We start from the raw sequence: 25,829 nt of genomic DNA, 5'->3' as shown, positions 1-25,829 counted from the left end.
GGCGGTGACGTCCGCATGCGCGGATACACATGACGGGGGAGGAGGGACACGAAAACACGAGGGTGGCTGTCGGACCCCGTTTGAATTCAAATCGGATAATGTAATCACGATGCACAATAGTGAGCCACCCGCTTAGGCTGGCGCAGGCTCAGGACGGCGGATATGCTCACGCACCTGCAAAGCCGAGGCTGACAATGCGCACTACGGCACCCTTCCCGGCTTGGTTTATGCTTGCGGCTCTGCGACCTTGTGCACCAGCGGAAGCAAACTTTAGCGGACCGTGCCCTCGCTCTTTTGCTCCGTTACGGGGGCTCCTAGACCTTTCCGCCCCTCTCTCTGCGGACCTGCAGTTTTCCCCCCCTCTTCTCCTTCCGCGATCCTCCCGTCGAATGGGCCAACCACCTTCATTAACTTTGCCACTGCTGCTTGTTCCGAGCGACATTTGCAACCGCGTTGCCTAGCGTAGCGGTAGCCACTCGAGGAACGGCTCGTCAAGCTATGGCGGGAGACCTCCAGAGCAGGCAACACAAGCAAAGCTCCTTGCCTCCAACCCTCCATTCCCATCTCCTCGCCAGCCCGCAGCCGCATTCAGGTCCCAAGCATGGTGCGACTCAGACGGAGACTTCGTCGGACGGAGAGCATAGTCATCGGTCTGGAGGTCACAGGAATCCACGGTACGCCCAGCACCGCTCTATACCGCCCATATATGCAGGAGATCGCTCCCCCGGAAGACTGGGTCCTGCAGAATGGCCCTTGAGGGAAAGCGAGGCCAGCTCGCCCTCACCGCTCGAAGCGCCAGAAGGCGCTCAGCAGGGCCCCAGCCCTCGTGAATCTCTGCCCAGCCTGTCTGCGACGAGCCCGCAGACATTCTCGCATAGGCATCCGACGCTTCCGCCACTCGGACGATCGCTCTACCCTGCAATCGGGGAACCAGGTCCATCCACGCTCTACCACTCGCACAGGGCCCCTCCGCCTCCAATCCACATCCCACATCCGCACAGATCGGCTGCATCGTCGAGATATCAGGCGGAGCCGTTTTCTCTGGCCGGCGGGGGCTTTCACGAAGGTTCCAGCTATACCGCCGATGCGACGAGGTACGAGAGCCCAGGAGCCGGGCCACTGCGTGCGTACAGCTACACGCACGCACGCGAACTTGGGCAAGCCAGCACGAGGCATTTGCCCGGTCCAGGCATTCCCGACGAGCCGTACGGACCAGATTCAAGGAGTGGCACTCACAGGGGCGTCCCATATCGGTTTGCCACACCGCCACCGGGTGGATACTATGCGCCATACCCCGTGGGGGGATGGGCGCCACAAAGGCCACACCTGCGTCCATATGACTATCGCGACGAGCCCGCCACGAATTTCACTCATGAGCCCGGCTATGATCGACGCTATGAGATGCACGTACACGGTGCTGAGCAGCATTTGCCAGCCCCTCAGCCGCACCATATACACCCTTTTGACCATTCTCGCCATTACAGTTATCCTGGTGAGCTATCTCGGCGCGCTCCATGCGTGGTATGGACTAACCGCCACGTCAGGACCCACATATGTGGGCCATTTGCACCGACCAGGAAGCATACTGCCACCCTATATCGCACCGATCGCCGGGCTGTCGCGTTTAGAGCCGCGGGGGCCACGACCTGGCGAACTTCGAGTGGCGTCTGGCGACAGTTCATACCACTGGATTAGTCCGTTTTCATGTGAGCCGCAGAGGTCATACCCAGGGCCTGGCACGCCGCCAACGCAGGAGCCGCGTCCGGCGTACGTGCGCGACCCGTATATCACTTCTGAGGACGAGCTGCCTCAAGATTCGCCAACGTATTCGCGGACTTCTGGATTCAGCGTCTTTGCAGACTCGCCTCCGGGGATATCGGTGCCGCCTTCTCCAGTGGTGGAGGACGAGGTGCTGCCGAGCTTGAGTCGCCGACCAAGCTGGGACGTGCCTGAGGAGGTACTTCTGCCGCCGTTGAGGAGGCCAAGCCCGAAGGATGCTGTAAGTGCTGAAGTCAATATCAGCCGTCGTGCACAGTTGGAGGAGCGGCAAGCTGCTCGTCCGTCAAGCGGCGGCAAAGGCGATCTAGAAGGTCCGTTGAGCAAGAGCAGCGAGTCTCCTCTCAGCGAACCACCGGTGAAAAAGAGGAAGGGCAAGATTGAAATCGCGTGCGATAGGTGCCGAGGTGCGTCCTGCCTGTGGTCGGCCAACGTGTTGACGTTCCTGACGCGACCGTTCCATTTCAATATTTTCCGCAATGTAGGCAGGAAGACTCGATGCGATGGCAGGACGCCAATGTGCACACTTTGCGAAAGAAATTCTGCTCCATGCGTCTATGCGGACGCGCCTCGAAGACGAGGCAAGGGAAAGGCAAAGACGGCCGCTACGGCGGGCAGTGGTGCCACACGTCCGGAGCGCCCGCGGGTAACGTCCGCGAAACGGCGCGGCCGTCAAGCGCAACTGGCTGGGAGGGGAGGAGGAGCGGATCTGCCGGCCAGTGTACGACCTCCGTCGGGGCCGTTCACGTTCGAGCCACCGGCGCACAGCGCGGGACAACATGGACACATGCACGGGGACACCCCCGTGAGACGAAGATTGCCTCATGAGGTCAATCTCCCGGGGACAATTGCGATCGACCCTCGGCTCACCGTGGGCGTGCGGTCTCGCGCAGAGGCAGTGCAAGCGACGATGGCAGGCGCTGCGGACACGTCTGCGGCCAGCGGCGACGAGGAGAGGAGCAGAAGAACGAGTGTGAAGCGCAAACGCAGGCCGCCCGCAAGCTGACATGTGCACGCGATGCTCGGGCGTCGATTCATCCTCGGACGGAGACACATGTGGACACTCTCGCTGTATGTAAGAAACGCGTATACCCTGAGGAGGGATGATACAGTAATGTCTAATAGGTAGAATACAGCGTGCTAGGGCCTAGACTGGAGATGTTGTACTCGTACGTAACGCGGTTAATAGCGCGGGCAATAGTCCTTGATAAGACGCAGTAACACGCTCTCTGATTGGTGGACTCCCGCCCTCGGATCGCCAGCCTGAGCCGGCGTCTAATCTCGGCGCGGGCCTTGCTGTGATGGCTGCTCTATGATCTCGAACCCCCACCCCCGCACATCCCCTCCTCCATCCCTCCTCCCCGTCCCCCCCGCGGCCATGGACGTCCTCGACCACAGGGCCCACCGCGACGACATCCCCCTCGTCGACGGCCCCTACCCCTTGGCCACCGAGGAGCTCGGCCCTCCCCACTCCATACCAAGTGGCAGCGCCCCCGCCCCTAGAATGGACGGAGAACCCACCGGCTACACGCTCATGGTTGCAGGACGCCGGTCGGGCAAGACCTCCTTTCTACGCCTCCTCCTCGATACCAGCTGTGTCTCTCACACCGTCACCATGGACCAGCTCGCGTCCGTCGCCAAGTTCGTCCAGGGCTGCAGCGGCCATACCTCGCACGTCAGGACCGTGTCCATCGACGTCACCTTCGCGCTCGACGACGCAGACGACCCGCGCCCCCTCAACCTCACGCTCATTGATACGCCCTCCCTCGACTTTGACGACGAGCCCTCGTCCCAGAGAGCCGTTGCGGAGATACTCAGACACGTAGACGCGCGTTTCGCGGAGAGCGTCGACGACGTAAGTCCCCCTCGTGGCTGTCGCCGGGATCCTATTATCCAAAGCGTTCTCTCTCCTACAGGAGCGCAAGGCTCAGACCGGCCATCATCATGTTCATCTGTAAGTATTCCTCGCACGTACATCCCAAATAAGGCATGATTCTATCTGATCCTGTGCCGGATGCTGCCAAGGTGCATCTACTTTCTGGACCCAGAATCCATAGTCCCTCCTTCCGTGTCAGCACCCCCGGTCCCTATTGTAGCACGCGCCCGTACGAACAGTCTTTCCATGCAAGATTCCGAGCCAGTCATTCTGGAACCACCTGTAACGACGAATCCGCTTCTCTGCCGCCCGACATTGCCCGCGGAGGACATTGCAACCATTCGTCGGCTGTCCGCCCGTGTGAACGTCCTGCCTGTCGTCGCGCGTGCGGACATGCTCACGAATGATCGTCTAGCCGCTGTCAAAATGGCCATCCGCAGGGACTTGGCGGAAGCCGGCATTGGGTTTGGAATCTTCGACTTGGACACGTTCCCCCAGTATCCACAGTATCAGCGTCGAGATTCTACAGACCTGACACCCAAGCTCTCGGAGCCGACGAACGGGTACGCCAGCCACACCAACGGCGCGTCTTCGACTGCAACGTCCCCTCCCTCGACGCCGATGTCCCCGTCCTTCTTACGCCTGCCATTTGCTCTGATCTCCCCAGATATTTATTCGCATAGCGACGGGGTTTCTAGACCGACTCCATCTCGTCACGAGCTTGCACTGCAATACACTCCTTTGCAACAGTATTCTAATGGCAGATCTCCGACGCTCTCTAAAATTGTGCTAGGAAAGTTCACGCGGAGCTATAGATGGGGTTTTCTCGATGTCATGGACGTGAATCATTGCGATTTTGTATATCTACGCGGGGCCATTTTTCATCACATGCAGGTACAGTTGCTCATATCAAGGTCGGGAAGTTCCTCGTAGTATCCGCTGACATCTTTTCATACGTCTCCGCTTCCATGCCAGACACTTCAAAAGTATACCAGAGAGTACCTCCTCCAAAAGTTCAGAGCAGAGGTGCCACAACCTCTTCACTCGCTACCACCGACTCGCGCGGCACAACCGTCTATGCCAATGCCGACCAGACTCCCGCCTCTCTCGCAGGCCTCACGACCGATCCTCGCAATAGATACGACTCATGGGGCCCCTCAACAACATCTCCCGTCTCAGCCGGTCGCCCGTCCTAGTATCACGTTGAACGGTGATGGCGCTTCGCCTCCTGTCATGGCGTCTCAACCTACTGCGATGCTCTCGGAAACGTCTCCGGCAACACCGCCGTCTACGAGTCAGTCTCCTCTCCTTCTTACACAGCATTGGGGTCGTTGTGACGGCGTGTTTTGATGGGTCGACTCGCTCCCTGTGCTGACATTTCTCCTCTCGCACAGAATCACAACGTGGCCGAGCGAAGAAGATCACAGTCGCGTGCAATTTCTGCCGCTGTAAGTGAGCCATGCCTCTGCACTCTCAGGACTGACACGGATTCTATTGCAGCTCGTAAGCTCAAGTGCGACGGCGGGAGACCGGCATGCAGCCAATGCTTCAAGCGGTCACATCCGTGCGATTACACGACCAGTAACAAGCGCCGTGGCAACGCGAAGTCGCGGAAACAGTTCGGGGGCAGTGAGAGCGAGGGCGAGAGCTTGGAAGAGCAGTCGACATTGGATATGGAGAACGCCTCGCAGTCACCTGAGGTCGTTTCTCAAACTCCCTCGCGGCGAAACTCGAACGTGAGCATGCTGCTGACAGAGTCGCTCCCGCCGTTGAGCAGCGCGATCGACCGGGCGGACGACCAGTCGACGGTGTTGCCTCCCATTACGAACACGACATCGATGGGTGCAATGTCTACGGAGGCGCGGCCGGAGCTCCCGCCTATCGTGACGCTTTCTGTCCCACCTGCCAGCATGCAACGAGAGGATCCGGCAGGGAACGGTCAGATGACGCAGCGGCGGCGGGCCTCATCCGCGGCGTCAGGCAGGCCTACCGGGCGGTCCAGTCATGGCTCGAAAATTGTGGCCTGCAATGTGTGCCGAGGTATGTGTTTGCGCAGCAGAACGAGACGAGCGTTTGATTTACATCAAATGTTTAGCGCGCAAGACGAGGTGCGATGGCGCGCATCCGACGTGTGGGAGCTGCGCCAGGCGCTCGTTGGCGTGCAGCTACGTAAACGACCCGTCGACGAGCAGGAGTCGTGGTAGTAGGGGTGCTGGTGTCACTCCGGGGCCGTCGACGTCAACGTCGTCCCGCTCTTCGCCCACCGCTCCGTTACATTTTACGTCGTCAAGACCACTGACTCCGCGAGGATATACCCGCACCATCCTCGCAGTAGATATGAGCGCTGCCGACCAAGTTGGACAGCCGATGAAGAAAATGCGGATGGCCGACGACGGCCGGGCGACCATCGCGGTCGCTCAAGCGCCGTAAGCAGCCTTCCTCGTGCGCGGGACTGTTGTAGAGTTTTTCCACTGTCATCTGTACTGTCCTTTCTTCTGCTGCATTGCTTGGGTTTATGAGAGTCCGTTGTCACCAAATGGGGTGTGTACCATAGTTATATATATTGACATCAAAATCAAGAATCAACGTGCTGGTACTAGTTCTGGGAGCGGACAATTGGCGGTGACACGGCCGCCTTTTGAACGAGTGGCTTGCTGGCGTTGGCCCGCCGTCTGCGGTGCGTGAGGCGGGTGGCGTGCGGCGTTTGGAAGGGAGGGACACGGTTGACTTGGCGTCTCGTGTTGCTAGAATTTGACGATGGCGATAACTCGAGCTCGATGCTCGGCTGCGCATGTGCGGAGCGCTGGCAGCGCCGTTCTCCGTTGACTATACCTGGGTGACCACAGACGCGTCCCCGTCCTGAGAATGGCCCATTCAATCGCTATCGGTGGATGCTCCTCGAATTGCTCACACGAGGGCCTGCAGGTTGATGCCTTGCGCCTGAGCGGATCTTGTTCGACGCGCTCGGGAGCCTGTGTATGATAGAGACCCTGCACCCAGACGGAGAACTGTCGTGAGGTTCGCGGTCGGATTCAAGGTGCGGTGGCACCGTATTGCCTGAAGGAGATGGTCCCATGATTCTGCTGCGGAAGCTGGTCAGAAGTCCATCAGAGTTGGCAGGACTCTGGACGGGATGCGACTGCGTGGTGTGCGTGGAGGTAGAGTGAGAAGACGGAAGCTCCCCGGGCTCAGGTGGGCGAAGTACGGCGCCTACTTGATATGGAGATGGGCGGCGGTCACGCGCCGCTGAGTCGAAAATGGGAGGAAGGACGGGCGGTTAAATGATTGTTGATGGAGGTAACCATTCGTAGACCTAGACGTCTCTTTGTCGTGTACAGTTTTGCGCTGGTCGTGCCGTACGAGCAGCGCTCACACATTCCTTTTTGATACCCTTTCTCTGCTACCAACGTCGACGCCATGTTCGGCTTTCGCTGGAGGTCGCGTACAAAGGCTGAGCCCGATCGGAGTGGGCCGCCATACATTCGCACTTCACCGTCCCTGCCGGAACTGGCGAGCGAAGGAATACCATGGCCGGAGAACTTGGTTGATCCAGCATCTGTATCTCAAGCGGACGCTGCATCGCCGTCGGATCCCCCGAAAGGTGCGGCCAAAACTCTCTTTCGTGCAGATGGCTCCGGTCCCATTGCGTTCCATAAACCATGGTCGTTACCAGACAAACCTGCGGGCGGGACCATATCGGCACTGTACACTTCTCCCCCGCCGCCGCCTCCGCCTTCTGCATTTGAAACGCGCAAGCAGCCTGCTCGCATTCGCACGCGGGTGAATCAGCGTAAAGTGCGCGCTCCGACGAGCTTCAATGTGATGGTGTGTGGTCGTACACAGCTCTTCTCCTGTCCATCCTGGGTAGTGATGTGATTGTCGCAGGTTGTCGGTGCTCAGGGTACAGGGAAGACGTCCCTTCTCCGGCTGCTGCTGGACACTGCCGATGTCTCGCCAACCGCCACGCCCGAACAGAAGGCGTCGATGGATCGCTTCCTGAACGGCAGACCGAAACGCACAGAGTCCATCCAGACGACGTGCGTGGAAATCTGCGAATCGCGATACGATCGCATCCTGCTCTCCGTGATCGACACGCCGGGTCTTGACTTTCATGAAGGTCACGAGCTCAGACTCGAACGTCAGGTCACCGGAGTCGTCAAGTACCTCGATGCCCAGTTTGCGGACACGTTGAGCGAGGTGCGTTTTCTCTTCTGCGTCAGATTGATCTTTCCCTCCCCTCCCCTCCGGCACGCCTCTTTCGCCGGCGACGTTTAAAATGTTGCCACGTTCATTTACATTAATCTCTTGGTTCGCGAATGTTCTCGCCTCGCGCAGAGCTGAACTCACCAATCAGGAGTCCAAGGTAGTTCGGCAAAGCAAGGGAGACCAGCACGTGCATCTGTAAGAAGCATCGATTTCGTATACCAGATTCAAATTCATCTCGACTCGCTCCCTAGATGCATATACATGATCGATCCTAAATCTATCATGAGCACCTCACTGCGGCGTGCCTTGTCCTCGCTTCCGGAAAAGACACGTTCACAAGCAACCATCTCTCACCCACCGGACCTCTCGTCCTTCTCAGACGACTCCACCTCGGACGACTCAGACGACGAGTCCTCGAGCGAACTGACAATGTCGCCCGCGGACCTCCGAGTAATCAAGCGTCTCTCCACACGCGCAAACGTCCTCCCGGTGATCGCACACGCAGACTCGCTCACGGACGACACCCTCGCGGAAATGAAACGGGCCGTGCGACGTGATCTGCACCGTTCCGGTCTCGACTTTGGCGTCTTTGGGCCTGTTCCGGAGGAAGACCCCTCGAGCAAGCGCTCGACGAAGGTGGAAGCGCACCAGGATGCTAACGGTTCTGCCCAGCATGAGGACAGCGAGCCTGAGGAAGAACCTGTGGAGGAGCGGCGCTCGCGTCCTGTGATCAAGCTCCGTCCCACGCGGCACGCGCAGGGTCGCCGTTCGTCGCGTTCGCGTTCGCGCTCCCGCATGAGCCTGTCTGAGCTCGCGGCACACGAGCAGGCCCTGCCCGACACGACGGACGCAGAGAGCATCGCGAGCGTGCGCTTTTCCGCGCATGTGGTCTTCAAGAACGACCTCGGTGCTCAGCTGCCTTTCGCTCTCATCAGCCCCGAGCGCATCCGGCGTGGGCGGCCACTCAAGCCACCCGCGCCTCCACCTGGACTAGATCGTCGCTCCGTCCACACCGACACTGGGACAGTCGTCACGACAGCGTTGTCGGAGGACGGCCACGCGGTTTCGACGGCAGAGTCGACGCAGGCATCGCCAGTGACGCCTACGAGCCCGATCTCCCACCGCAACCTTCCCCTCCCGTATCTGGCCGGCCCACCGGCTGACCTGAAGGGCATGTTCACCCGCAAGTTCAGGTGGGGGACGATCGACGTGCTCAACCCTGCGCATTGCGATTTTGCCGCAATGAGGATTGCGGTGCTGTCGACGCATTTGAAGGTGCGTGCACCTGCTGCGGGGGACCTTTGACCTGGTGTGTTGAGTAGAGTGCGTGATCGCAGATGCTCAAGATCAGGACGAGGGAAGTCTTGTATGAGCAGTTCCGCACCGAAAAGCTGCTTGCGAAGCGCGCGACCTCTCAGTTTACAGAGGCGGAGACGCGCAAACTGCTGGCAGGTACGTAGGCCGGTCCGTCTGAGGTTTCTGTAACTCACCTTGCCATCAACTCGCAGATCTTGGGATTTGAATCTTTCACTAAATTATGCCGTCCTCTTGGCTTACACGCTCCTTGAAAGTTCTTTCCGTTCCTCTAGATACTAACGTTATGATACTAACGTTATCCATGCATATTTGTTTGTTCTTGGAAGTGTCTGTCGAGCTACGTTACCCCCGATCCTGTTGCTGCTTTGTACTCCTAGTTGTAGTCTTGTGCTGGTCAGATTATACCCTTGATGCGTCAGTTATCCAGTTCTTTACATAATTCATCAAATGGTCGCATTTCGCGCTGTTGCTGTTACCATTATATGTGCTACTTCCAAATGACGTTTCTGTTGTTTATCAAGCAAGAGAGCTGATGAAGCATAGAACTAATACATAGGTGAAATATTGCATCTAGCGTCGATATCTACGGCATTGCCACCATGGTCCGGTGTTCATGAATTCTTGCTGCCTCTCAACTCGTCGATATTCTCCTTCGACAACCCTCCTAGTCTCACAAGCAAATAATCGACCTGTCTCACCGAATGAGCCACGTCATCTCGTTTTGTAAACGCACGCACCTCAACCTCCTTGGTGAGCGGAATGATGTAATGTTCATACAGCTCAACCACACCATCGACGTCAATCTTGCGTGTCGTAGCATCGTCGATAGGCTGCCCGTCCGGCGCAAAGTTCAGCGCGTAAAGCTCAGCCTTCTTGCGGAGGCGCTGCAGGAGCTTGCGCTCGACTTCGGGCTTGGTGATGAGCGCGTCCAGAGCGGCTCGATTTGGGTTCAGGATATGTGGGATGAATGCGGCGGGGTCGTCACGGAACTTGGACTCGGACACGAACTTGCCTAGTGGTGTGAAACCACGGATCGCATGGACAGACCAAGCAGGGGATTGGCGCAATCAGCAATCTGCAGGACACATCCGCCTGATCAGACAGGTGCGGGGCAGCGGACGCTCACCGTAATGCACGCGCTTGCTGATCGCTTGCAGCACCTCGACGTCGATCACCGCCGCGCTTCCGTAGTTCCCGTCGTCCTCATACTCGTCGTCGCCGATGATGCCCTGCGCACGCTTCGCCGCTGCGAGTATGAGCGTTGCTTGGCGAGTTATGCGCGGGACGATGTGCCGCGTGTAGAAGCTGAGGATGGAGGCATTTGCGTTGACCTTGTTCGGGTACAGGATCTGCGGGATATCGAGTGGCTTTAAGATGGGGGCTGGAAGTTCGGCCGGATCTGTGAAGGGATATTCGTCCGGGCTGCGACCGTATAACGCGAGGATCAGATATTGATGCAAACGGGCGAAAGATGATATGCACCTTGTGTATCTCCGTGCCTTAGCTGCAAGACTCAATACGTCAGCGAGATCTGCGTGTCGGAGGCATCAACACTAAAGCGTACCATGGAACGACTCAATCTCCATCAAGAACCATTCCAACCAACTGCCCTTGAACCCGACATCCAGCAGCTCCTGGAACTCACCGCGCCGGTACATGCGCGGGTTGTGCGCGAACTGGGCGCGCTCGATCAGGCCAAAGATGATCGTGTCCTCCAGACGGGTGAGGATGGACCGTATCCTGTCCAGCGACAGCGGGTCGTCGGTGAGCGTGAAGTTCTGCTGGGCTGCCGCCATGATGGTTAGCGAGAGAGGCGCGACGGTCGTGCTAGGGCACAGTGACGAGTCAGGTTAGCGTCGGATGGTGGCTTGCGAAGCCTCTGATATCTACTCGAGGGAGGCATTTGGACTTCCGACTAGGTCAACTCCATGGTGCCAAATCCCAGGCGCTGTTCGCAAGGACCCGCGTGTCGTTGGTAAGATGGAAAATCAGAGCAAGTCGTCTCACGGTCGTGACTGTCGGCGTTCACGGTGCCGAAGCTGGCACCTGTCTGGACAGTAGCATCCAAGATACATCCTGTCGGGTTCGCACTGGCGAGGCAAACACATCTCATTGTGGTACCATCACTGTTTGCTAATCAGAGAAAAACACCGTCTCCCGGTAAGAGCTTCAATAGAACGGTTTTTAAAGAGGTCTGCAAGCGTGGGAAAGCTGACCTGGTGAATACTCTGGGCGCTTGTGCGATCCACCGCCTGCAACGTCAGAACAGAACTTGAAGTTGAACCTTTGCCTTCGTATTAGCTCAGTCTCTCCGTTCCTGCGCATGCTGTACAGCTCAAACTCGAAGGCGCAAATGCGTCTCGATGGACGTGGAATGCCAGCTCTGCATATACGGATGACATCATTTTTGCAAGAGGCACGGCCGATATATCCGTGCTGAAGTTGGCTTTTGTGTCGCAGTATATTCTTATCCATCGCTCCTAGTATGAAGACGAATGTCGCAGCAAAAACCCTGTTAACTGGAGTGGCTTTGCCTTGCCGTCATAGCGGTACAGGCATACGCAGGCGATGGGAATCCAAGAGACAGCTTCCGAGGCAAATGACCGTCAATGTCTCCGTCGTGCGTCACTTAAGTATTGGCTTTAAGCACCACCTGCACTAGCCGGTATGGAGGCGGCACAAAGTTGTACAGCTCGTTTTCACGCTATGTCTTATGTGGTAGTCGAGTTATCAGCTGGTACAAAGGGAATTCTCATTGACTTCGCAATTTCGCAAACGTCCAATTGTACTTGGTCTCTAAAAAGGCCTGTCATATGAGTCCGGCTCAATTGCGACTTGCATGCCCTTGGTTCAACGGTATTTTATCCCTTAGGCTAGCAGCTTGACCAGCTCCGCTCAATCCGAAGCTGGGCATTCGACGTGAAGACCTTGCATTGCACAACAAGTCTGCCAAGCCTGTACGAACTGGGAAATGCTCTGCTTCTGACTCCAGCGGTCTTCCGTGCTCCTCTATCTGATATGACTCATCCCGCTTCTTCACGGTTCAGGAATGCGCTATTCTTGGTTCTGCTCAACGCAAGAGATAGGATGGCGCTCAGCTGGCCATTATGTCTAGATGCAACGCTCGGTGGCCGCACCTGCCGTTTATCTCGTTGAACGCTGGGTTGTATACTTGCTTTGCTGGTCGCTATGTCGAGTCATATTGTCAGGCGGGATGAGAAACGATCGCTTGCAACAGTGACCGGAGGAGGGCGGCCGACCGTGTATTCTGATCGACGTCACAAATTACAAGGTAGAGGAAGTTCTCGGAGTGAAAGTCAATTAACAGCCGAGTTTGTGAACAGTTAGGGTTGACGTGATGCAACATGCTCGTTCTTTAGATGTCCCGACGTGCAATCGTTGGCCCGCAAACGTACTTGTGCTCCCGCTTGCTCGCTCCAGCTTTCCAGCTTTATATGATATCATAACGCAAAACAGAATTTGAAGTCAGCGACGTTGGGGGGAGGGGGGATTGCTGAAATCTCATCCGATGACCAGTCACCGACCCGGAAGCATTGTCAATTGCGGCCCTCGACTCCGCGAAGCACGTTCCACCGACCGCTTCTTTGGGGCAGCTCCTCTCGGGCGATCCGTGATCATTTGACGGGGGTCCTCCCTAGTTCCGTCTTGATAAATACCGGCCAACGAGCGTCGAGTTCATCCGGACCCTCTTCCGATCCTACACTTCGAGCATCCCGTCTACAGTACTCGTCGAGAAAAATGGCACCTCCAGCTGCAACTCTCCCTCAGCGCACGGACGAGACGATCTTCGCGTCGAAGGTCAACATCAAGATGAACGGGGCACACGCAAACAATGGCGCGACGTACGATGTTCTCGAGGATTATGAGGGAAACTACCGCTTCGCCCCTATTGAGGAGGCGCAGGTCTCAAGGGCCATGATCAAGCGGTGAGTGCTTCATGCGATGCGGCTGACACTGCTTATATACTGTGTGCATCTAAAGGTACTTCAACACGATGTACGAGCGGGCTGTGTCAGACGTGGTAATCATCGGAGCGGGCAGTGCAGGATTGTCCTGCGCATACCACCTTGCGAAATCTCGTCCAGACTTGAAGATTACTATCATTGAGGCTAATGTCGCTCCTGGTAAGCTGTACACATTCACAGCAGCGGAGGGCATCAGATATTCACACACCGATTAGGCGGTGGTGCCTGGCTAGGTGGCCAGTTGATGACGCCTATGGTACGTCTGCCCGACTTTGAAAATCCTTCGCGATCGTAAGCGTTCTTTGCAGATCGTCCGAAAACCCGCGGACCGTTTCCTCACCGAGATCGGTGTCCCCTTTGAGGACGAAGGCGCCTTCGTCGTCGTCAAGCACGCCGCACTCTTCACCTCCACCATCCTGTCGCGCGTTCTCACGTTCCCGAATGTCGTCCTCGTGAACGCCACCGCTGTCGAGGACCTCATCGTACGCACCGACTATGCCGGCCAGCAGCGCGTCGCGGGCGTCGTCACCAACTGGACGCTCGTTGCGCTCAACCACGACACGCAGTCGTGTATGGACCCGAACGTCGTCACCGCTCCGGTCGTCATCAGCGCGACGGGCCATGACGGACCGATGGGCGCGTTCTCTGCGAAGCGCCTCGTCAGCATGGGTCTGCTGAAGGAGCTCGGCAACATGCGCGGACTCGATATGAACAGGGCTGAGCCTGCCATTGTCAACGGCACCAGGCAGGTTGCACCGGGTCTGATCATGACGGGCACGTTCATTTTCCTCGATGCGCTTGGATGTGGCTCACGTGTGGACGTTCAGGTATGGAGCTCTCGGAGCACGATGGCTCGAACCGCATGGGCCCGACGTTCGGTGCTATGATGGCGAGCGGAATCAAGGCTGCTCGTGAGGCTATCCGCATCTTCGAGACCGCTCAGATCGCCGACGGCAAGGTGGTGGGGTGAATGTCGAAGTCCGCAGTAAATGAGAGAGGCGAAAGAGGAACTCAAACGTGTAATTTTCACTGTAGTTGAACTATGTAGCCGCACAAAACGCTGTCGTATTACTAGTAATGGCACACTGGCACCGAGTTAGTGAGGGATAATCCGAGGTTGATGGATGCAATTCCTCACGAGCCAGAGGATTAGAGTGAGCTTGACTCGTGTGAGTACTTGAGTACTCAATGAGTGCTGTCGCGACTGTCCTGTCCACTTTTCGTTCATCGATAATTTCTATGTGATACCAGGAGCAGCATCTATTCCTCGTATATACTTCTAGACTTGAATGTACATCTTCTCCTTGAGCATCGGATTCGGATGGCTGCCAGCATGGCGCACCAGGACGAACCAATTGCTCACTAGCAACTCCCATACCACTGTGACATCGGCTCGGCGACTAAACCGCACCAGCATAGTGCGTCTTCACCGGGCTATCTCTATAATATAGAGGCATCGATCGGGCTAATATGAATATTCCTGATGAGAAGTGCAGTACAGGAAGGGAGAATGGTCTAGTATGACGTGGCTTACGAATAAGAGAGGACGAGTGGAGAGCGAAGACCAGGAACGAGAATGATGCGAGTATAGCATGCGACGAGAGATGCAGTGATCAGTCCTTATCAAATGCCGAGGACCGCGACTGCTCGACCAGCGACAGCGAAGCGATATATACGCCATGCGACGAATGCAGAGATCGAGAGGAAATTCGCGTTTACGAAGTTGCCCAAACCTCCCTCCACGCCTGCCCACTCCGCACGCACACCTCTCCCACCGCGCGCCACAAGCCTGCGATGGGTCCAAACCCATATCCATATCCGACGCCAAAATCAAGGCCGGGCAAGTCCATCGAGATCGCCAGCCCCGCACGCAGAGCCCTGGTCGCATCTTCTTTCGCGCTCAGGAGAAGCTTGTGCGTGCCGTGCAGCGTGGGCGGGAGGTCGGGTGTCAACTCCAAGTCGCGCTCGGTATCGTCTGGGGACGACGAGTCCGTCGAAAGGGACGCCTCGGAGATCGTAGGCGAGGCTGGAGCGAGTTCGACCTTGTGCCCGGGAAAGAGCACGGACTCGGCGTCCTCAGCGTGGGGCGGGACGTGCGTGAGGAGGCGGAGCGCAGGCTCGTCCAGGTCCAATGCGAACAGCTTCGAAACCAGCGATAGTAGCGGGATGCGCACGCGCGGCTGCATTGTGTGTTTCTCAGCCCTCTCCATCGATGCCCTCGCTCGGGCCGAGTATCCTGTCAAACTACTCCCCGTCGTCGCTCGTGATAACGTGCTCCGGGAACACGGAACGAGTCGCATGCGAGAGTGAGCCTGATGAAGTGGCTGCGTGCGCCGTGTCTGCTGGGAAGGTGTGTCGAGGGCGATGCCCCAGCGGCCATGGCGCTCAATCTCCTCTTCAAGGACCCACGATTCGGTACCATCTAGGTCCCCATCTAGAGCCAACGGTGACGGCGAGCGTCCATCCCAATCCCAGAGCTCGACGTCGGGATCGGAGTCATCTGTGACTACGCATGGCGAACCGGACAGCGGCGATGGTGAACGAGCACTCGTACTGAGACTGAGGTTCTGAGTCTCGATGGCATGATGCGAGGGATGATGACGTGGGCGGGGACGTCGTCGAGTGTGCGAGCGCGAACGCGAGGAGCCCGGGGAGAGTGATGAAGACGGAGAATAGGAGCTGGGGAAGTCAGTCGGCACGGACCCAGAGAAGAGCGTAGAGGCTGGGCTGGGCGGAGCGGAGGAGGGATTGGGGAAGACATAGATGGAGTGATCGCCGAAAGTGAGGTCGATGGTGGGCAGATCGACCTGCTCACGTTCACTCACCGTTCGGACGGACGGCGAGGGGGTAGAGGAGGACTGATGGCGCGCAGGAGGCGTGTAGTACGTCGCCATAGCTCAAGATATGCACTAACGCTGATGAAAACCACTCGCCGGTCGGGAGATGGTGCTGTTAAGTGCGCACGTAGGTTTGGGAGACGTGAACGACCGGACTCGGACACAAGCTGCGCCTATAACTGCCCGCTCTCGGCTAAGGTTGCAACGTTGAACGTTGACGACGCGTTTCGTGCGTGTTGTGCAAAATGCTGTCGTGAAACCTTGTCAGATGATGATCAGGCAAGGATGGGATGGAGCCCAGATGGCGATGGACGCACCTCAGCGGACCTGGTCCGCGGCTACAGGATGGCCACCGCGTGGCGTAGCAATTGAATCCTTTTTGTGTATTCTGTGGGATGAATACAGCTGAGACGTCCCTGCCACGGGACAGTGCACCAAACACGGTGAGGTGAACGAGAGAGGGCAAGAGTACCGCCTGCAGGTCCGCCGGGGGCGGACGCGGAGGACTGGTGGCGGTGGCCCTCATCACACCATCTTTCGTGTGCCAGCGCCTATTGCTTACTTTCTTCCTCTCCCCATGGGCTGTGTATATGCACTTGTTGAGAACAAGTGTGACTCATGCGAAACAGGCGGGCTTACTTGAGGTACGGTGTATTTCTATCGATGAGCGTTAACCGAGCAGTCAATTTGTGCGGACTATAATGCGGGAGAGCTGGTCGCCGCTGTGGCCCATTTTAGTTCAGCACAACATTGTCACACGTGTCACGTTGCTTTGAACTCATCCTTCGACCATGACCGCCATGGCTCTGACACTGTATTATTGCATAAAGCATGAAAGATGCACGCCTAATGAACTAGAAGTTGAACCTTCGACAACTTTATTCATGTCCGTAAGAAGATTTATCAGACGCAGAAGGTGTTGTTCTTCGAACGTGAAAAGATCGCCTTAGATTATATCGACTTGTATGCAGTGCATTGTCCTCGAATTCTGTCGAAAGTTCTGCTCTGCTCACCACAGGATCAGCCTGCCAATCTGAGCATATTACCTGAGGAGAGTCTACTCCAACGGACCACAGAGAGCTTGGAGTCTTTGGAGCCTCTTGAACCAGCCGATGCGGTCCAGGATGTCATCACGGAAGATGCGTTGGACAAGGACAAAAAGTTGATTCATCTCGTGGTTGTCCATCGTACAGCTGGTGAGTAATCTCCCGTTCCTGATTATTGTCATAATTGATTTTTGCAGCCATATCTATTCTGGCCAAACGGCCGAGCCTTTCAGTGCAGGACAAGAATTCGCCTCCGAAGCGCATGAGGATGCAGAAGGTTGCTTCCATACCTCCATTTACAGTTGCAAGGATCAGTGTGCTTGCATCCATACAAAACGACTCGGAAGATCGTGTGCTTAATGATCGTCCGAAGACCAACATGGACATTGCGCCCATAGCCCTGCTATATGAGGGATTTGGTCAGTTCCAGGACGAATTTTCTGCTTGCGAAGGGCCCTTCCAGTTGGATATCACCAGAACTGTCAACTTGATCAACTTGATGACAAAATTTGCAGATGCGATGTGCACATCCTATGCAACGGAGGATGAGCGGTGCACAAAAGCGCTTCCGCTCCTCAACGAGATTTCAAGGTCTATCATCTCGATCCTAGTATCGTTGTGGACGACATTTGTCCCTCCGAAATTCCTCGATGCAATGCATGCACGGACGGATATTCCGTATCGGCTACCGGAGCCTGCGATTTGGTCGTCGAGTTCAGGCGAGATGGAGATAGCGGAAGCGATGCTGTTGCGCAAGGCGTTTCGTATTTGGCTCATCGTCACAGGGATACCGTTGAGAAAAATGTGGCTAATGAGCATGTGTACGATGAATGGAGGGTTCCCGCTCTTCTGATCACCGTTGTAGGTGAGCTATCTGCGCTGTCAGATCGAGAACCTGAGAGCTGACTCCTGCCATCCAGGGGCCACGATCTCATTTCATGGGCTCGTCGTCCTAGGCAATCATCGCATCGTCCCTCTCACGCCCAAGCTGACTCTGACAAATCCTAATGTGGAACCTGAATTTCGGCAGCAAGTTATCCGCGCGTTCATGGCTGCCGTGAAAGTGCGCCGTCGAATACGCGACGACACTGAGACTATGCTGCGCGAGGCCGACCGTCTTCCTGTGCTCACGTTAGAGCAGATGCGGTTTCCGAACATCAGCTCCGTCACTACCGCCCAACACGGATCTCAAGCACGAACAGACTTTACCATCAAGAAATCTCTTCCTCCCTCCCACAATCGCTTCCTCTACTGCGCTAAGACACCTGAGGGGTCGGATATTCTTGTGAAGTGCACTCTTCGATACTCTCGAGAGCTGTACGAATTCTGCGCAGAGAGGGAGCATGCCCCTAAGCTGTTAGGGTTCGAAAGGATCCCTGGCGGCTGGTTCATCGTTGCTATGGAACTCGTTAAAGGCGAGCTTCTGTGCATCAGGGACACTTACAGGTCGGAGTGGAAGGCCGGTCTGGAGGGCGTTGTAAATCAGTTTCATGACGCAGGCATGGTCCATGGCGACCTTCGGGACGTCAATCTGCTCATATCCGACACAAACGAAACGAAAGCGATCATCCTGGACTTCGATTGGGGAGGAAAGGCAGGCGAGGTTTATTATCCCCTCTGCGAACCTTCAAGCGGATATCGGCTTGACCGGCATGCGGTCCTTGGCGATTACCGTCGACGATGATAATCGTACGCTGAACACCACGCTGGAAAAGTACAGTGTGCAAGACGTATAGACACTGCCGATGACTTGCAGTGCGATGTTATGAACACCGGGTATTGGTGACTGTTAATACTTTTTGCGGCATTTGACAATAAATAACTCAGGTAGAAATAGTTTCCACGGGTCAGGAACGTCACTGGGATCATCCACGGCGATGTACGCATGAGCACAGCTGCTTCTGCGGACGGTGCCATTTGCTATGATTCTGGTAATCTGGTAATTTGACGGTGAAGTCACACCGAATCGGGCCAGCCGTCTTACCAAGTGGACCATATGCGCGAATACTGGAAGCAAGAGCCTCAGAATACACCAAATACATCCCTGGCAAGGCCGGTCTCGCGAGCCGAACGGTACACATGACAAACAAAGCTGAATGCTTGTTTGGGCTTCTAGTCATTTGTCTGTGATCAGTCATCAAGGCGCACCTGTATGTACATTTAAATGTAACTATTTTCTGAAGAGCATTGACATCCCTAGCTTGACGGATCCTATCGATATGTAATGGCGCGGCGGTTTTCGATGTTGCGACCTCGGACAGATGCAAAATGCAGGCACGGATTCATGGGCCTGATGATCAGGCTAGAGACGTCAGACGGGTTTGGTCAACCGCTCTCACATTTCTGCTCTTTTATGCAAGTTGCTCTGCAAAGACTTTCTGTCATTTCTGCCTTGAAAGCACCGTTCGATAGGTAGGTATCGATAGGTAGGTATGCATGTCAATGATATGAAATTCTGTGACCTGGATTTCGACTCGCCAGAGTTTGCACACGACCATCCTGATGCCGCGTAATCAATATTTGTAGATCTAGCACAGATGAGATCGTAAAGGTGTGGAAAGCCCTGCCATGCAAGATGCATAGCTCACTTTACATTGTAGGTCTTACTGTTAGAGCAGCCATTTCCACGGAGAAAATCTCATGGCCGTCTAGCTATCCTTCTGATTGGTGGGGCAGCATGCGAGGAACCCACTCTATCACACGTAGAGCAAGATGAGGCGTAGCGACCGCGCCAATGAGGGGCTAGACGGAACGCTGTTGCAGCACAACGGAATTATACACGGTTTTCTATTGACTGGGTTGGGATAGGAAGACAACGTGCGCGCCGCCCGCCTGTTTCTCGCCCTCGGCGCTGCTCTTTGAGGCCTCACTAGCGGGATGGCGGTTGCGGCGAGCCGTTGACAATGCATGGAGGCGCGAGTGCCCGTTGATACTCGGGAGGGTGGATGCGGCGCTGGACGGCCGGGATCGTATCGGATTTCCACATACGACACCTGTGATATGTGGGAGGCGATGTGAGCTTGGCTTGTTGGTATGCGCTGTGCGGGCTGTGGGTGGGTGTGGACTGATATGACTGTCTTTGGCGAGTGACTCGATTGCTTGGGTAGGGAGATGCTGATCCTCCTAAGGTAGGGCTTACGGTGTACAACGGTGAATGAAGCATCCTCGGGGCATGTGCAATATATAGCATTACTCAGCATACGATGGTGTGCTATGTGTCCTATTGACTCACGGCCGGCGTGCACAGTGCTCGCCTAGCGGGTTCAAGGACCAGGCACATTGCGTGAGTGGTGGGTTGATAGATATCCGAGCGAGTCGCCGGGCTTGTTGGACGCATGGACCAGCACAGATATTCTGTTAGAAACGAAAACTCTGGGCAGCAGATGACGGGTGCTGTAGAATTGATTAACTCACTCACGGATTCGGAGAATTGTGTGCAGGAATGATAGAAGGAGAGAGGCGAGGATGTGTGTGACCTGCGTGGAGCATGTTTGGGGGTCGCGGGGCATGCTCTCCCAAATGGAATATTGTACTGCCACCTGAGGCCGCACGTCGATGACGGCAGCAGGACCCTTCATTTTTCTCGACCAAGAAGTGCGCATCTAGAGGAATGAGACTACCGTAATTGTTGGAGACATATTGGTCACAAACTCGCAAGCATCAGACGTTTCCGAGCGAAATGGGATGAAAGCTCGCTCCGGCTAACAGATAGTAGGTCTTCACACGTTAGAGGAGTCACTGGCGTGGACTACATGGGAACATTTTCACGAGCGAGGATTAAACACCGGATTGCGAGTGCTTGCGCCTGTTTGACCCGAGTATCAACGTGCGCCTCGGCATGATAGAGGAGAATTCTGGGAAGAGGTAGCATTGCTTCAGGAGCAGTCGAAGTGTGAGTATGAGCCTGCGAAGACCGCCGATGGACGTGCCATACCTGGGAGTACGCAGGAAGAGATAAGAATACCTGCGATATGCATTGATGGCTCATGGATCAGCCTTCGTAGAGAAAGACACTCGCTTCTCTATATTCACATTTGAGATACCGGAAATAAATATGAGTAATGTGCCTTCTTGTCGATGCATGATACGTGCACGATGAGGCCTGAGGCGTCATCGCATGCGCCACACAAAACGTCTGCAGGTGATAGTTTCATTGGTATGCCCTAACACCGCTTCATTTCTGGATGACACGTATTTGCCCGAGTCATCTTGACGCAAACTTTATGCTGCCAGGAAGCAAAATCAATGCACATCCGTTCAAACAAATCATGCATCGCAGACATGTCAGACCTTTGAAACTGCTGATACGAATTTCGCAACGCCGTAGCGCTTGAAGCATTAGTTCGCGTTATCATAACGTCGATGGCTTTGTGGGTCGGCATCCCCTAGCCTTACAAGCATACGAGAAAGTCAGGAAAGCCGCAGATTTGCTACAGGCGTCGCAAATCTCTCTGTCAAGCATACCAAACGCATGATGCATGGCATCTGATGCAAGTTGGTACAAATTAGGAATGCTCCGAGCAATGGGTTCGAGGCACGGACCTTCGTAGTCTCCTGAGGTCGACGTGCTGAGACGGTTGTCCCACCGCCCTTTTGGAGTCTATACTAGTATAGTGTTGATGGGATTGGTACCTGAAAAAGTCGATAGTGGGATGGAGCAGTGATAGTGCGATGGGGTCACCGATATAGTGGGATAGCAGCGCCGATAGCGGGATAGTGCACACGAGGTCATTCGCAGCAGGGCGGGGGTCGGGATCTCCCAATATTTGCGGCGGCCATTGATCAAATATGGCAGCGATATTGCCCGATCGGTTAGCTCATCTCTCATCCATGATCCCGCCGATGTGAGAGATAAACTGATGAATTAAGACATTAAAAACAATTTGTTATCGGATAGGTTCATTATAACTTTGAGTGATTTCAACGGGTGGCCGTCGCCCTATTTTTCGTATAGTCTGCGCGCTAATTGTGTCTACTGGGTGCTATGTGGGCGCTTAATGTCCGTGTATGGCTGAATAAATTCATGAATAGTTAAGTATTCACGGCCAAGCAGAACATCCTGAGAGGACTTCTAATTATGGCTTACCATGAAGCTGCCAAGCCCACCCCATCCCGCCCATCGAGGCGGGCGGCGGGCACTGCGGCGGGCCAATCCCTCTATCGAGGTCGTGGGAATCCCACTATCCGCGACGCTATCCCACTATGGAGGCTCCATCCCACTATCGATGCTCTATCCCACTATCCAGTATTTCAGGTACCAATCCCATCAACACTAAACTCGTCGTTACTCGCCCTTTTGGCCGGCTGCAACGAGAGGCAGACCGGATATCAGCATCCAGAGGAACCCAGAGCTTCTTTGGAAGTTGTTTGCTTTCTTTTTGGAAGATGGGTCGCTTCGCAGCAAGCAGACAACTTGAAGCTGGAGAGAGCCTGGAAGGACACCCGGAAAGCTTTGAAAAAGAACAAGCACTACTGGATTCTTCTCGAAGCAGAAGTTGATGCCAAGATGCGCGAGGAGGAGGAGGTAGTGGGTAGCTAGCAGCAAAGCTGGGTGGTGGTTAGCAACAGAGCTGGGGCGGCGAACATTCTCCCTTGTGATCAACTATACTCGTAGTCTCGGCAAACCAAAGTACGATTCATTGAAGATAAATACAACACAGCGATACAATATAGAACCTTGCAAGTTCGCAACCGCGACGCTCTGGATTCATACGATAGACAATGAACCACTGATGTTCATCACACGCCGATTCTTGGAGGGATGACCGTCCCATTCGTGTCCATCCCCATCCTGAGCATCGGCACTTCTCTTCACCCCCCCGATCAGAGCGTATGCAGAAACCTGGGCTGTGTTGTTGACTGACGCCGGCTCGGAGGCATGCTCCTCTTGAGACGACGGCATCTCAGGCGATGAGCTTGCGCTCGACAAGTCGAGATCAGATGATGAACTCGCGCTCGACGAGTCGAGATCAGATGTGTCACCGTCGACACACGAGCCCACGGGGTTGACTTTGAGCTCCGACGTGGCAACATGGATAGCCATATCCATAGGTTCCGCGGCATTGCTTTGGCCCGGTGTTGCGTGAACAGGTTCCGCTTTCGGCTGAGCCTCGACAGTATCGGATTCGTACCACTCGCGAAGAGAGGGCCGAAGCTGCGGGGATGGGTCCATCAACCGTCTCGCGTACTCTTTGAGACCAGGGACATGCTCAAAGTAGAAAAGAAGGAACGTCAGGAAGCTTTGGCCGCACAAGTACCTATCAGCAAGAAAGGGATCATACGGCCTTGCTAGGTGCTTGTCCTCTTCTGCGTCCTCGTCTTCACGTTCAATCTCCGGAGCCATCCAAGGAAAGGTTCCGACATAGTCTGTGCATACGGGAGAGTCGCGCGAGACTTCAACGGCGACATCGAAATCAATGATCTGAAGACAGAACTCATAGGTGAAGACCATGTTGTCGGGTTTGATGTCGAGACGGGCGATCCAATGATCGTGCAGGAACGTGACGCCCTTCGCGAGACCGACGGTCAGCTTGTGAAGCTGGGTTTTCAGGACGCTGGAGGTAAACGTTTTAGATTCCAGTTCCCTCCGGATGGGCTGTCGCATCGGGAGAACGATGCATTTGCCCACACTCGCGTCTATCGAATCGATCAACTGGATGATATGCTCAGAGCGAGGGGTGAAGGAGTTGAGCTTCTCGAGGAGGAGGAGCTCCTCCTTGCAGCGAAGCTTCTTCGCGACATATAGCGTACCGCTGGGGTCCGAAATCTTCCGAACCGGAAAGATGGATCTTGGTCTCTGTTGAGTGGGACTCCATTTTTAGACGCAAAACGAAGACGATATATGGGACAGCTCATACCCCGTGTGTGCCGAAATCGAAATCGAAAGACGGCACCAAAACATACTGCTCGGTCGTAAACGCCTGGTCCTGGTTACCTCCCGATCCGCCACCGGGTAGAGGCTTCTGGCCGCCACCGGCCTTCTTCTGCTTTGAGGGACCTTGTGCATGATCTTGGTCCTCATTAGGACGTTTTGTCGATGTTAATGTCGGAAGTTTCGGGACACCCTCAAAGAAAGCTCCAAGTAGCTCGCGCGAAGGCTTGTTCTCATCGATCAAGAGATCGACGTAATTGTAGAGCACTTGCATGAAAGCCTGGCATCGGAGGACCACGGAGAGCGTGAATTGTTCCTCCACATTTTTGACTTTCGAATGGACCTGTGCGATCATTAGACTCAACCGTACCATAAGCACTGCAAGTTGCCTTACGTCCGCAGGGTCTTCTTGGAAGAGATAGTAGAGTTTCGCTAGGCTGCTTCCTGACACATGGAAGGCGACGACGACAGCGCTCCCTGCAAGATCTTGCATCTTCATCTTCTTAGCGTTTGCGTTTGCAAGGCGCACGTGGTATGCTCCCTCGCAAAGCGCACCGATATAATCGTCGTCGCCGTTTCCAGACTGAATTTCCGCCAAAAGCAGGACATGCGTGTTCCTCCACCACGAGACGTCGCTCTTGGGATTGTACTTGCGAAATGTTTTGATTCCCTCGGTAACGACTTGGACAGGCACTCCCGATCGAAGCGGCCACGCTTTCGAGCCGCTAGAGGACGAAAGATCAGAGTACACCGTGTGAGAATGTGTTTAGATGACACTTACAACTTCATATCCAGGAGGACACCCTCTTTTATTGCCGCCCTTTTCAAACACATATACTCCAACAGAGGAGCGAACAGCCTCGCGACCACAATCTGCTCCCTGCCGCTCGCAAGAACATCTGCCTCTCATGTGCATAAATCAAGTTGCCCCACATCGGTCATCTCCCTCAGCTTCCACTTCCGAACTTTGTCGGCAGCCTCGGGTGCCTCGCAATCGTTGAAGTGATCTTTCAAATTGCACCACTTAAAGAGAGCTCTTAGATCGCCCGAGTCCATAAAGGGCGCGCCGGAGCGCGGATTCTGCGAGTGTCTCAGTTTTGCTCCAACCAGTCAGGTATGGGTGTACACACACATCGTCTTTCCAATGCCGATGCTTATGCAGCTTGTCGAGCAGAACCTTCACGTTTTCTGGTTGCCTTTGCGTTAGACCTTCTAGGAACACGCGGTTCAGCTCCAAGTCTTCCTGTGCGTAAGCATTGTTCTTCGTCCTCCGAATGAAGACACCCCCATACGATTCCTTAGGCATTTTATCTGGACAGCGTGAGGGGGGGAAGGCAAAAACGAGCGATACCACGGAACGCACCCATGCCGGAACTACCGAGTGACGATGGAGTGGTTGACGGTTCTATCTGCAAGTTAGATCTCCATCTTTCGGTTTGAACGACGACTTACTGGGTTCTGTTGCAGCGTGTTCCAACGGTCAGAATGTCTGCTTTGTCGGAGAAGGCGGACACGCACCAGGCTTCTGCACGAACAGTACCTCTTCTTTCGAAAGCTTTAGATTTGCTATCGTCTCCCTCACATGAAGTACTTTGAGTTTCTGATTGGAGAAGGCCTCGTTGACTTGATCCTTCAACGTTTTGGGGTCTTCATCATCAAAAGTAATGGTCGGGTCGACGCATTTCTACACTACGAGCTCATTGACAGCGATGCTGTCAAGGGCAGGCTGAAAATGTGCCTTGACCTTGTTCCTCAAGTGGTCCACCGTGTCCATGGAAGATACAGGGACTGCAGAGGGTGTTCCGATGGGCTCCTTCTCGTGATTGATGAGGAGGCACCAGATGTCCATTAATGTGGCCATGGTGGAAGTGTATTTTTTTTTTTTTTCACGAAGCGAACACGGAGCGCATCCTC

General features: G+C 55.2%; 14 protein-coding genes across 14 annotated transcripts; 8 read left to right on the top strand and 6 right to left on the bottom strand.

Annotated features, from left to right (window-relative positions):
* The first annotated feature begins 33 nt into the window (after positions 1 to 33).
* On the top strand, positions 34 to 503 carry LAESUDRAFT_722816 (uncharacterized protein). The gene has a single exon (XM_040908283.1). The coding sequence runs from the start codon at positions 195 to 197 to the stop codon at positions 459 to 461; it is 267 nt and encodes an 88-aa protein (XP_040766854.1). The 5' UTR covers positions 34 to 194; the 3' UTR covers positions 462 to 503.
* LAESUDRAFT_712256 (uncharacterized protein) lies at positions 499 to 2,782 on the top strand (the record flags this gene model as incomplete). Its single annotated transcript, XM_040906890.1, has 4 exons — positions 499 to 1,492; positions 1,545 to 1,999; positions 2,036 to 2,183; positions 2,262 to 2,782. The coding sequence occupies 4 exons, from the start codon at positions 499 to 501 to the stop codon at positions 2,780 to 2,782; spliced, it is 2,118 nt and encodes a 705-aa protein (XP_040766853.1).
* A 355-nt stretch (positions 2,783 to 3,137) lies between these two features.
* LAESUDRAFT_722813 (uncharacterized protein) lies at positions 3,138 to 6,246 on the top strand. The gene is made up of 7 exons (XM_040908282.1): positions 3,138 to 3,631; positions 3,693 to 3,730; positions 3,802 to 4,546; positions 4,628 to 4,946; positions 5,047 to 5,100; positions 5,153 to 5,692; positions 5,748 to 6,246. The coding sequence occupies exons 1-7, from the start codon at positions 3,155 to 3,157 to the stop codon at positions 6,080 to 6,082; spliced, it is 2,508 nt and encodes an 835-aa protein (XP_040766852.1). The 5' UTR covers positions 3,138 to 3,154; the 3' UTR covers positions 6,083 to 6,246.
* Positions 6,247 to 7,069: 823 nt separating this feature from the next.
* Positions 7,070 to 9,380, top strand: LAESUDRAFT_756755 (uncharacterized protein; the record flags this gene model as incomplete). Its single annotated transcript, XM_040912209.1, has 6 exons — positions 7,070 to 7,477; positions 7,538 to 7,849; positions 8,007 to 8,053; positions 8,110 to 9,133; positions 9,196 to 9,310; positions 9,367 to 9,380. The coding sequence occupies 6 exons, from the start codon at positions 7,070 to 7,072 to the stop codon at positions 9,378 to 9,380; spliced, it is 1,920 nt and encodes a 639-aa protein (XP_040766851.1).
* On the top strand, positions 9,330 to 9,754 carry LAESUDRAFT_538202 (uncharacterized protein). The gene has a single exon (XM_040902862.1). The coding sequence runs from the start codon at positions 9,396 to 9,398 to the stop codon at positions 9,612 to 9,614; it is 219 nt and encodes a 72-aa protein (XP_040766850.1). The 5' UTR covers positions 9,330 to 9,395; the 3' UTR covers positions 9,615 to 9,754.
* On the bottom strand, positions 9,664 to 11,105 carry LAESUDRAFT_722811 (chorismate mutase). Its single transcript, XM_040908281.1, has 5 exons — positions 10,740 to 11,105; positions 10,658 to 10,679; positions 10,302 to 10,597; positions 9,913 to 10,187; positions 9,664 to 9,864 (listed from the first exon to the last, which is right to left on the bottom strand). Exons 1-5 carry the CDS (start codon positions 10,969 to 10,971, stop codon positions 9,787 to 9,789), a joined length of 903 nt encoding a protein of 300 aa, XP_040766849.1. The 5' UTR covers positions 10,972 to 11,105; the 3' UTR covers positions 9,664 to 9,786.
* A 1,600-nt stretch (positions 11,106 to 12,705) lies between these two features.
* LAESUDRAFT_722807 (Thi4-domain-containing protein) lies at positions 12,706 to 14,266 on the top strand. Its single transcript, XM_040908280.1, has 5 exons — positions 12,706 to 13,122; positions 13,178 to 13,320; positions 13,377 to 13,417; positions 13,470 to 13,935; positions 13,989 to 14,266. Exons 1-5 carry the CDS (start codon positions 12,935 to 12,937, stop codon positions 14,129 to 14,131), a joined length of 981 nt encoding a protein of 326 aa, XP_040766848.1. The 5' UTR covers positions 12,706 to 12,934; the 3' UTR covers positions 14,132 to 14,266.
* A 132-nt stretch (positions 14,267 to 14,398) lies between these two features.
* Positions 14,399 to 16,502, bottom strand: LAESUDRAFT_810760 (uncharacterized protein). The gene is made up of 2 exons (XM_040914252.1): positions 16,316 to 16,502; positions 14,399 to 16,258 (listed from the first exon to the last, which is right to left on the bottom strand). The coding sequence occupies exon 2, from the start codon at positions 16,053 to 16,055 to the stop codon at positions 14,877 to 14,879; it is 1,179 nt and encodes a 392-aa protein (XP_040766847.1). The 5' UTR covers positions 16,056 to 16,258; positions 16,316 to 16,502; the 3' UTR covers positions 14,399 to 14,876.
* Positions 16,503 to 16,603: 101 nt separating this feature from the next.
* On the top strand, positions 16,604 to 18,728 carry LAESUDRAFT_748334 (uncharacterized protein; the record flags this gene model as incomplete). Its single annotated transcript, XM_040911510.1, has 6 exons — positions 16,604 to 16,884; positions 16,949 to 16,961; positions 17,017 to 17,194; positions 17,242 to 17,635; positions 17,656 to 17,909; positions 17,965 to 18,728. Exons 1-6 carry the CDS (start codon positions 16,790 to 16,792, stop codon positions 18,726 to 18,728), a joined length of 1,698 nt encoding a protein of 565 aa, XP_040766846.1. The 5' UTR covers positions 16,604 to 16,789.
* A 703-nt stretch (positions 18,729 to 19,431) lies between these two features.
* Positions 19,432 to 20,548, bottom strand: LAESUDRAFT_538011 (uncharacterized protein). The gene is made up of 3 exons (XM_040902861.1): positions 20,459 to 20,548; positions 19,633 to 20,398; positions 19,432 to 19,572 (listed from the first exon to the last, which is right to left on the bottom strand). Exon 2 carries the CDS (start codon positions 20,242 to 20,244, stop codon positions 19,741 to 19,743), a length of 504 nt encoding a protein of 167 aa, XP_040766845.1. The 5' UTR covers positions 20,245 to 20,398; positions 20,459 to 20,548; the 3' UTR covers positions 19,432 to 19,572; positions 19,633 to 19,740.
* A 1,573-nt stretch (positions 20,549 to 22,121) lies between these two features.
* On the top strand, positions 22,122 to 22,812 carry LAESUDRAFT_810758 (uncharacterized protein; the record flags this gene model as incomplete). The annotated part of the gene is made up of 1 exon (XM_040914251.1): positions 22,122 to 22,812. One exon carries the CDS (start codon positions 22,122 to 22,124, stop codon positions 22,581 to 22,583), a length of 462 nt encoding a protein of 153 aa, XP_040766844.1. The 3' UTR covers positions 22,584 to 22,812.
* LAESUDRAFT_722804 (uncharacterized protein) lies at positions 22,772 to 23,387 on the bottom strand (the record flags this gene model as incomplete). Its single annotated transcript, XM_040908279.1, has 2 exons — positions 22,772 to 22,853; positions 23,160 to 23,387. Coding segments are annotated over 2 exons (310 nt in total), but the record flags the coding sequence as incomplete, so codon positions are not given.
* A 384-nt stretch (positions 23,388 to 23,771) lies between these two features.
* Positions 23,772 to 25,191, bottom strand: LAESUDRAFT_537979 (uncharacterized protein). The gene is made up of 4 exons (XM_040902860.1): positions 25,048 to 25,191; positions 24,697 to 24,995; positions 24,310 to 24,640; positions 23,772 to 24,258 (listed from the first exon to the last, which is right to left on the bottom strand). Exons 2-4 carry the CDS (start codon positions 24,747 to 24,749, stop codon positions 23,896 to 23,898), a joined length of 747 nt encoding a protein of 248 aa, XP_040766842.1. The 5' UTR covers positions 24,750 to 24,995; positions 25,048 to 25,191; the 3' UTR covers positions 23,772 to 23,895.
* A 338-nt stretch (positions 25,192 to 25,529) lies between these two features.
* Positions 25,530 to 25,773, bottom strand: LAESUDRAFT_722803 (uncharacterized protein). The gene has a single exon (XM_040908278.1). The coding sequence runs from the start codon at positions 25,762 to 25,764 to the stop codon at positions 25,600 to 25,602; it is 165 nt and encodes a 54-aa protein (XP_040766841.1). The 5' UTR covers positions 25,765 to 25,773; the 3' UTR covers positions 25,530 to 25,599.
* Between the last annotated feature and the right edge of the window lie 56 nt (positions 25,774 to 25,829).

This window comes from Laetiporus sulphureus, assembly GCF_001632365.1.
Source record: "Laetiporus sulphureus 93-53 unplaced genomic scaffold LAESUscaffold_8, whole genome shotgun sequence".
NCBI classification, from domain to species: Eukaryota; Fungi; Basidiomycota; class Agaricomycetes; order Polyporales; family Laetiporaceae; genus Laetiporus; species Laetiporus sulphureus.
The sequence above is the reverse complement of the archived record's forward strand: the minus strand, read 5'-3'. Positions and strand labels throughout refer to the sequence as shown.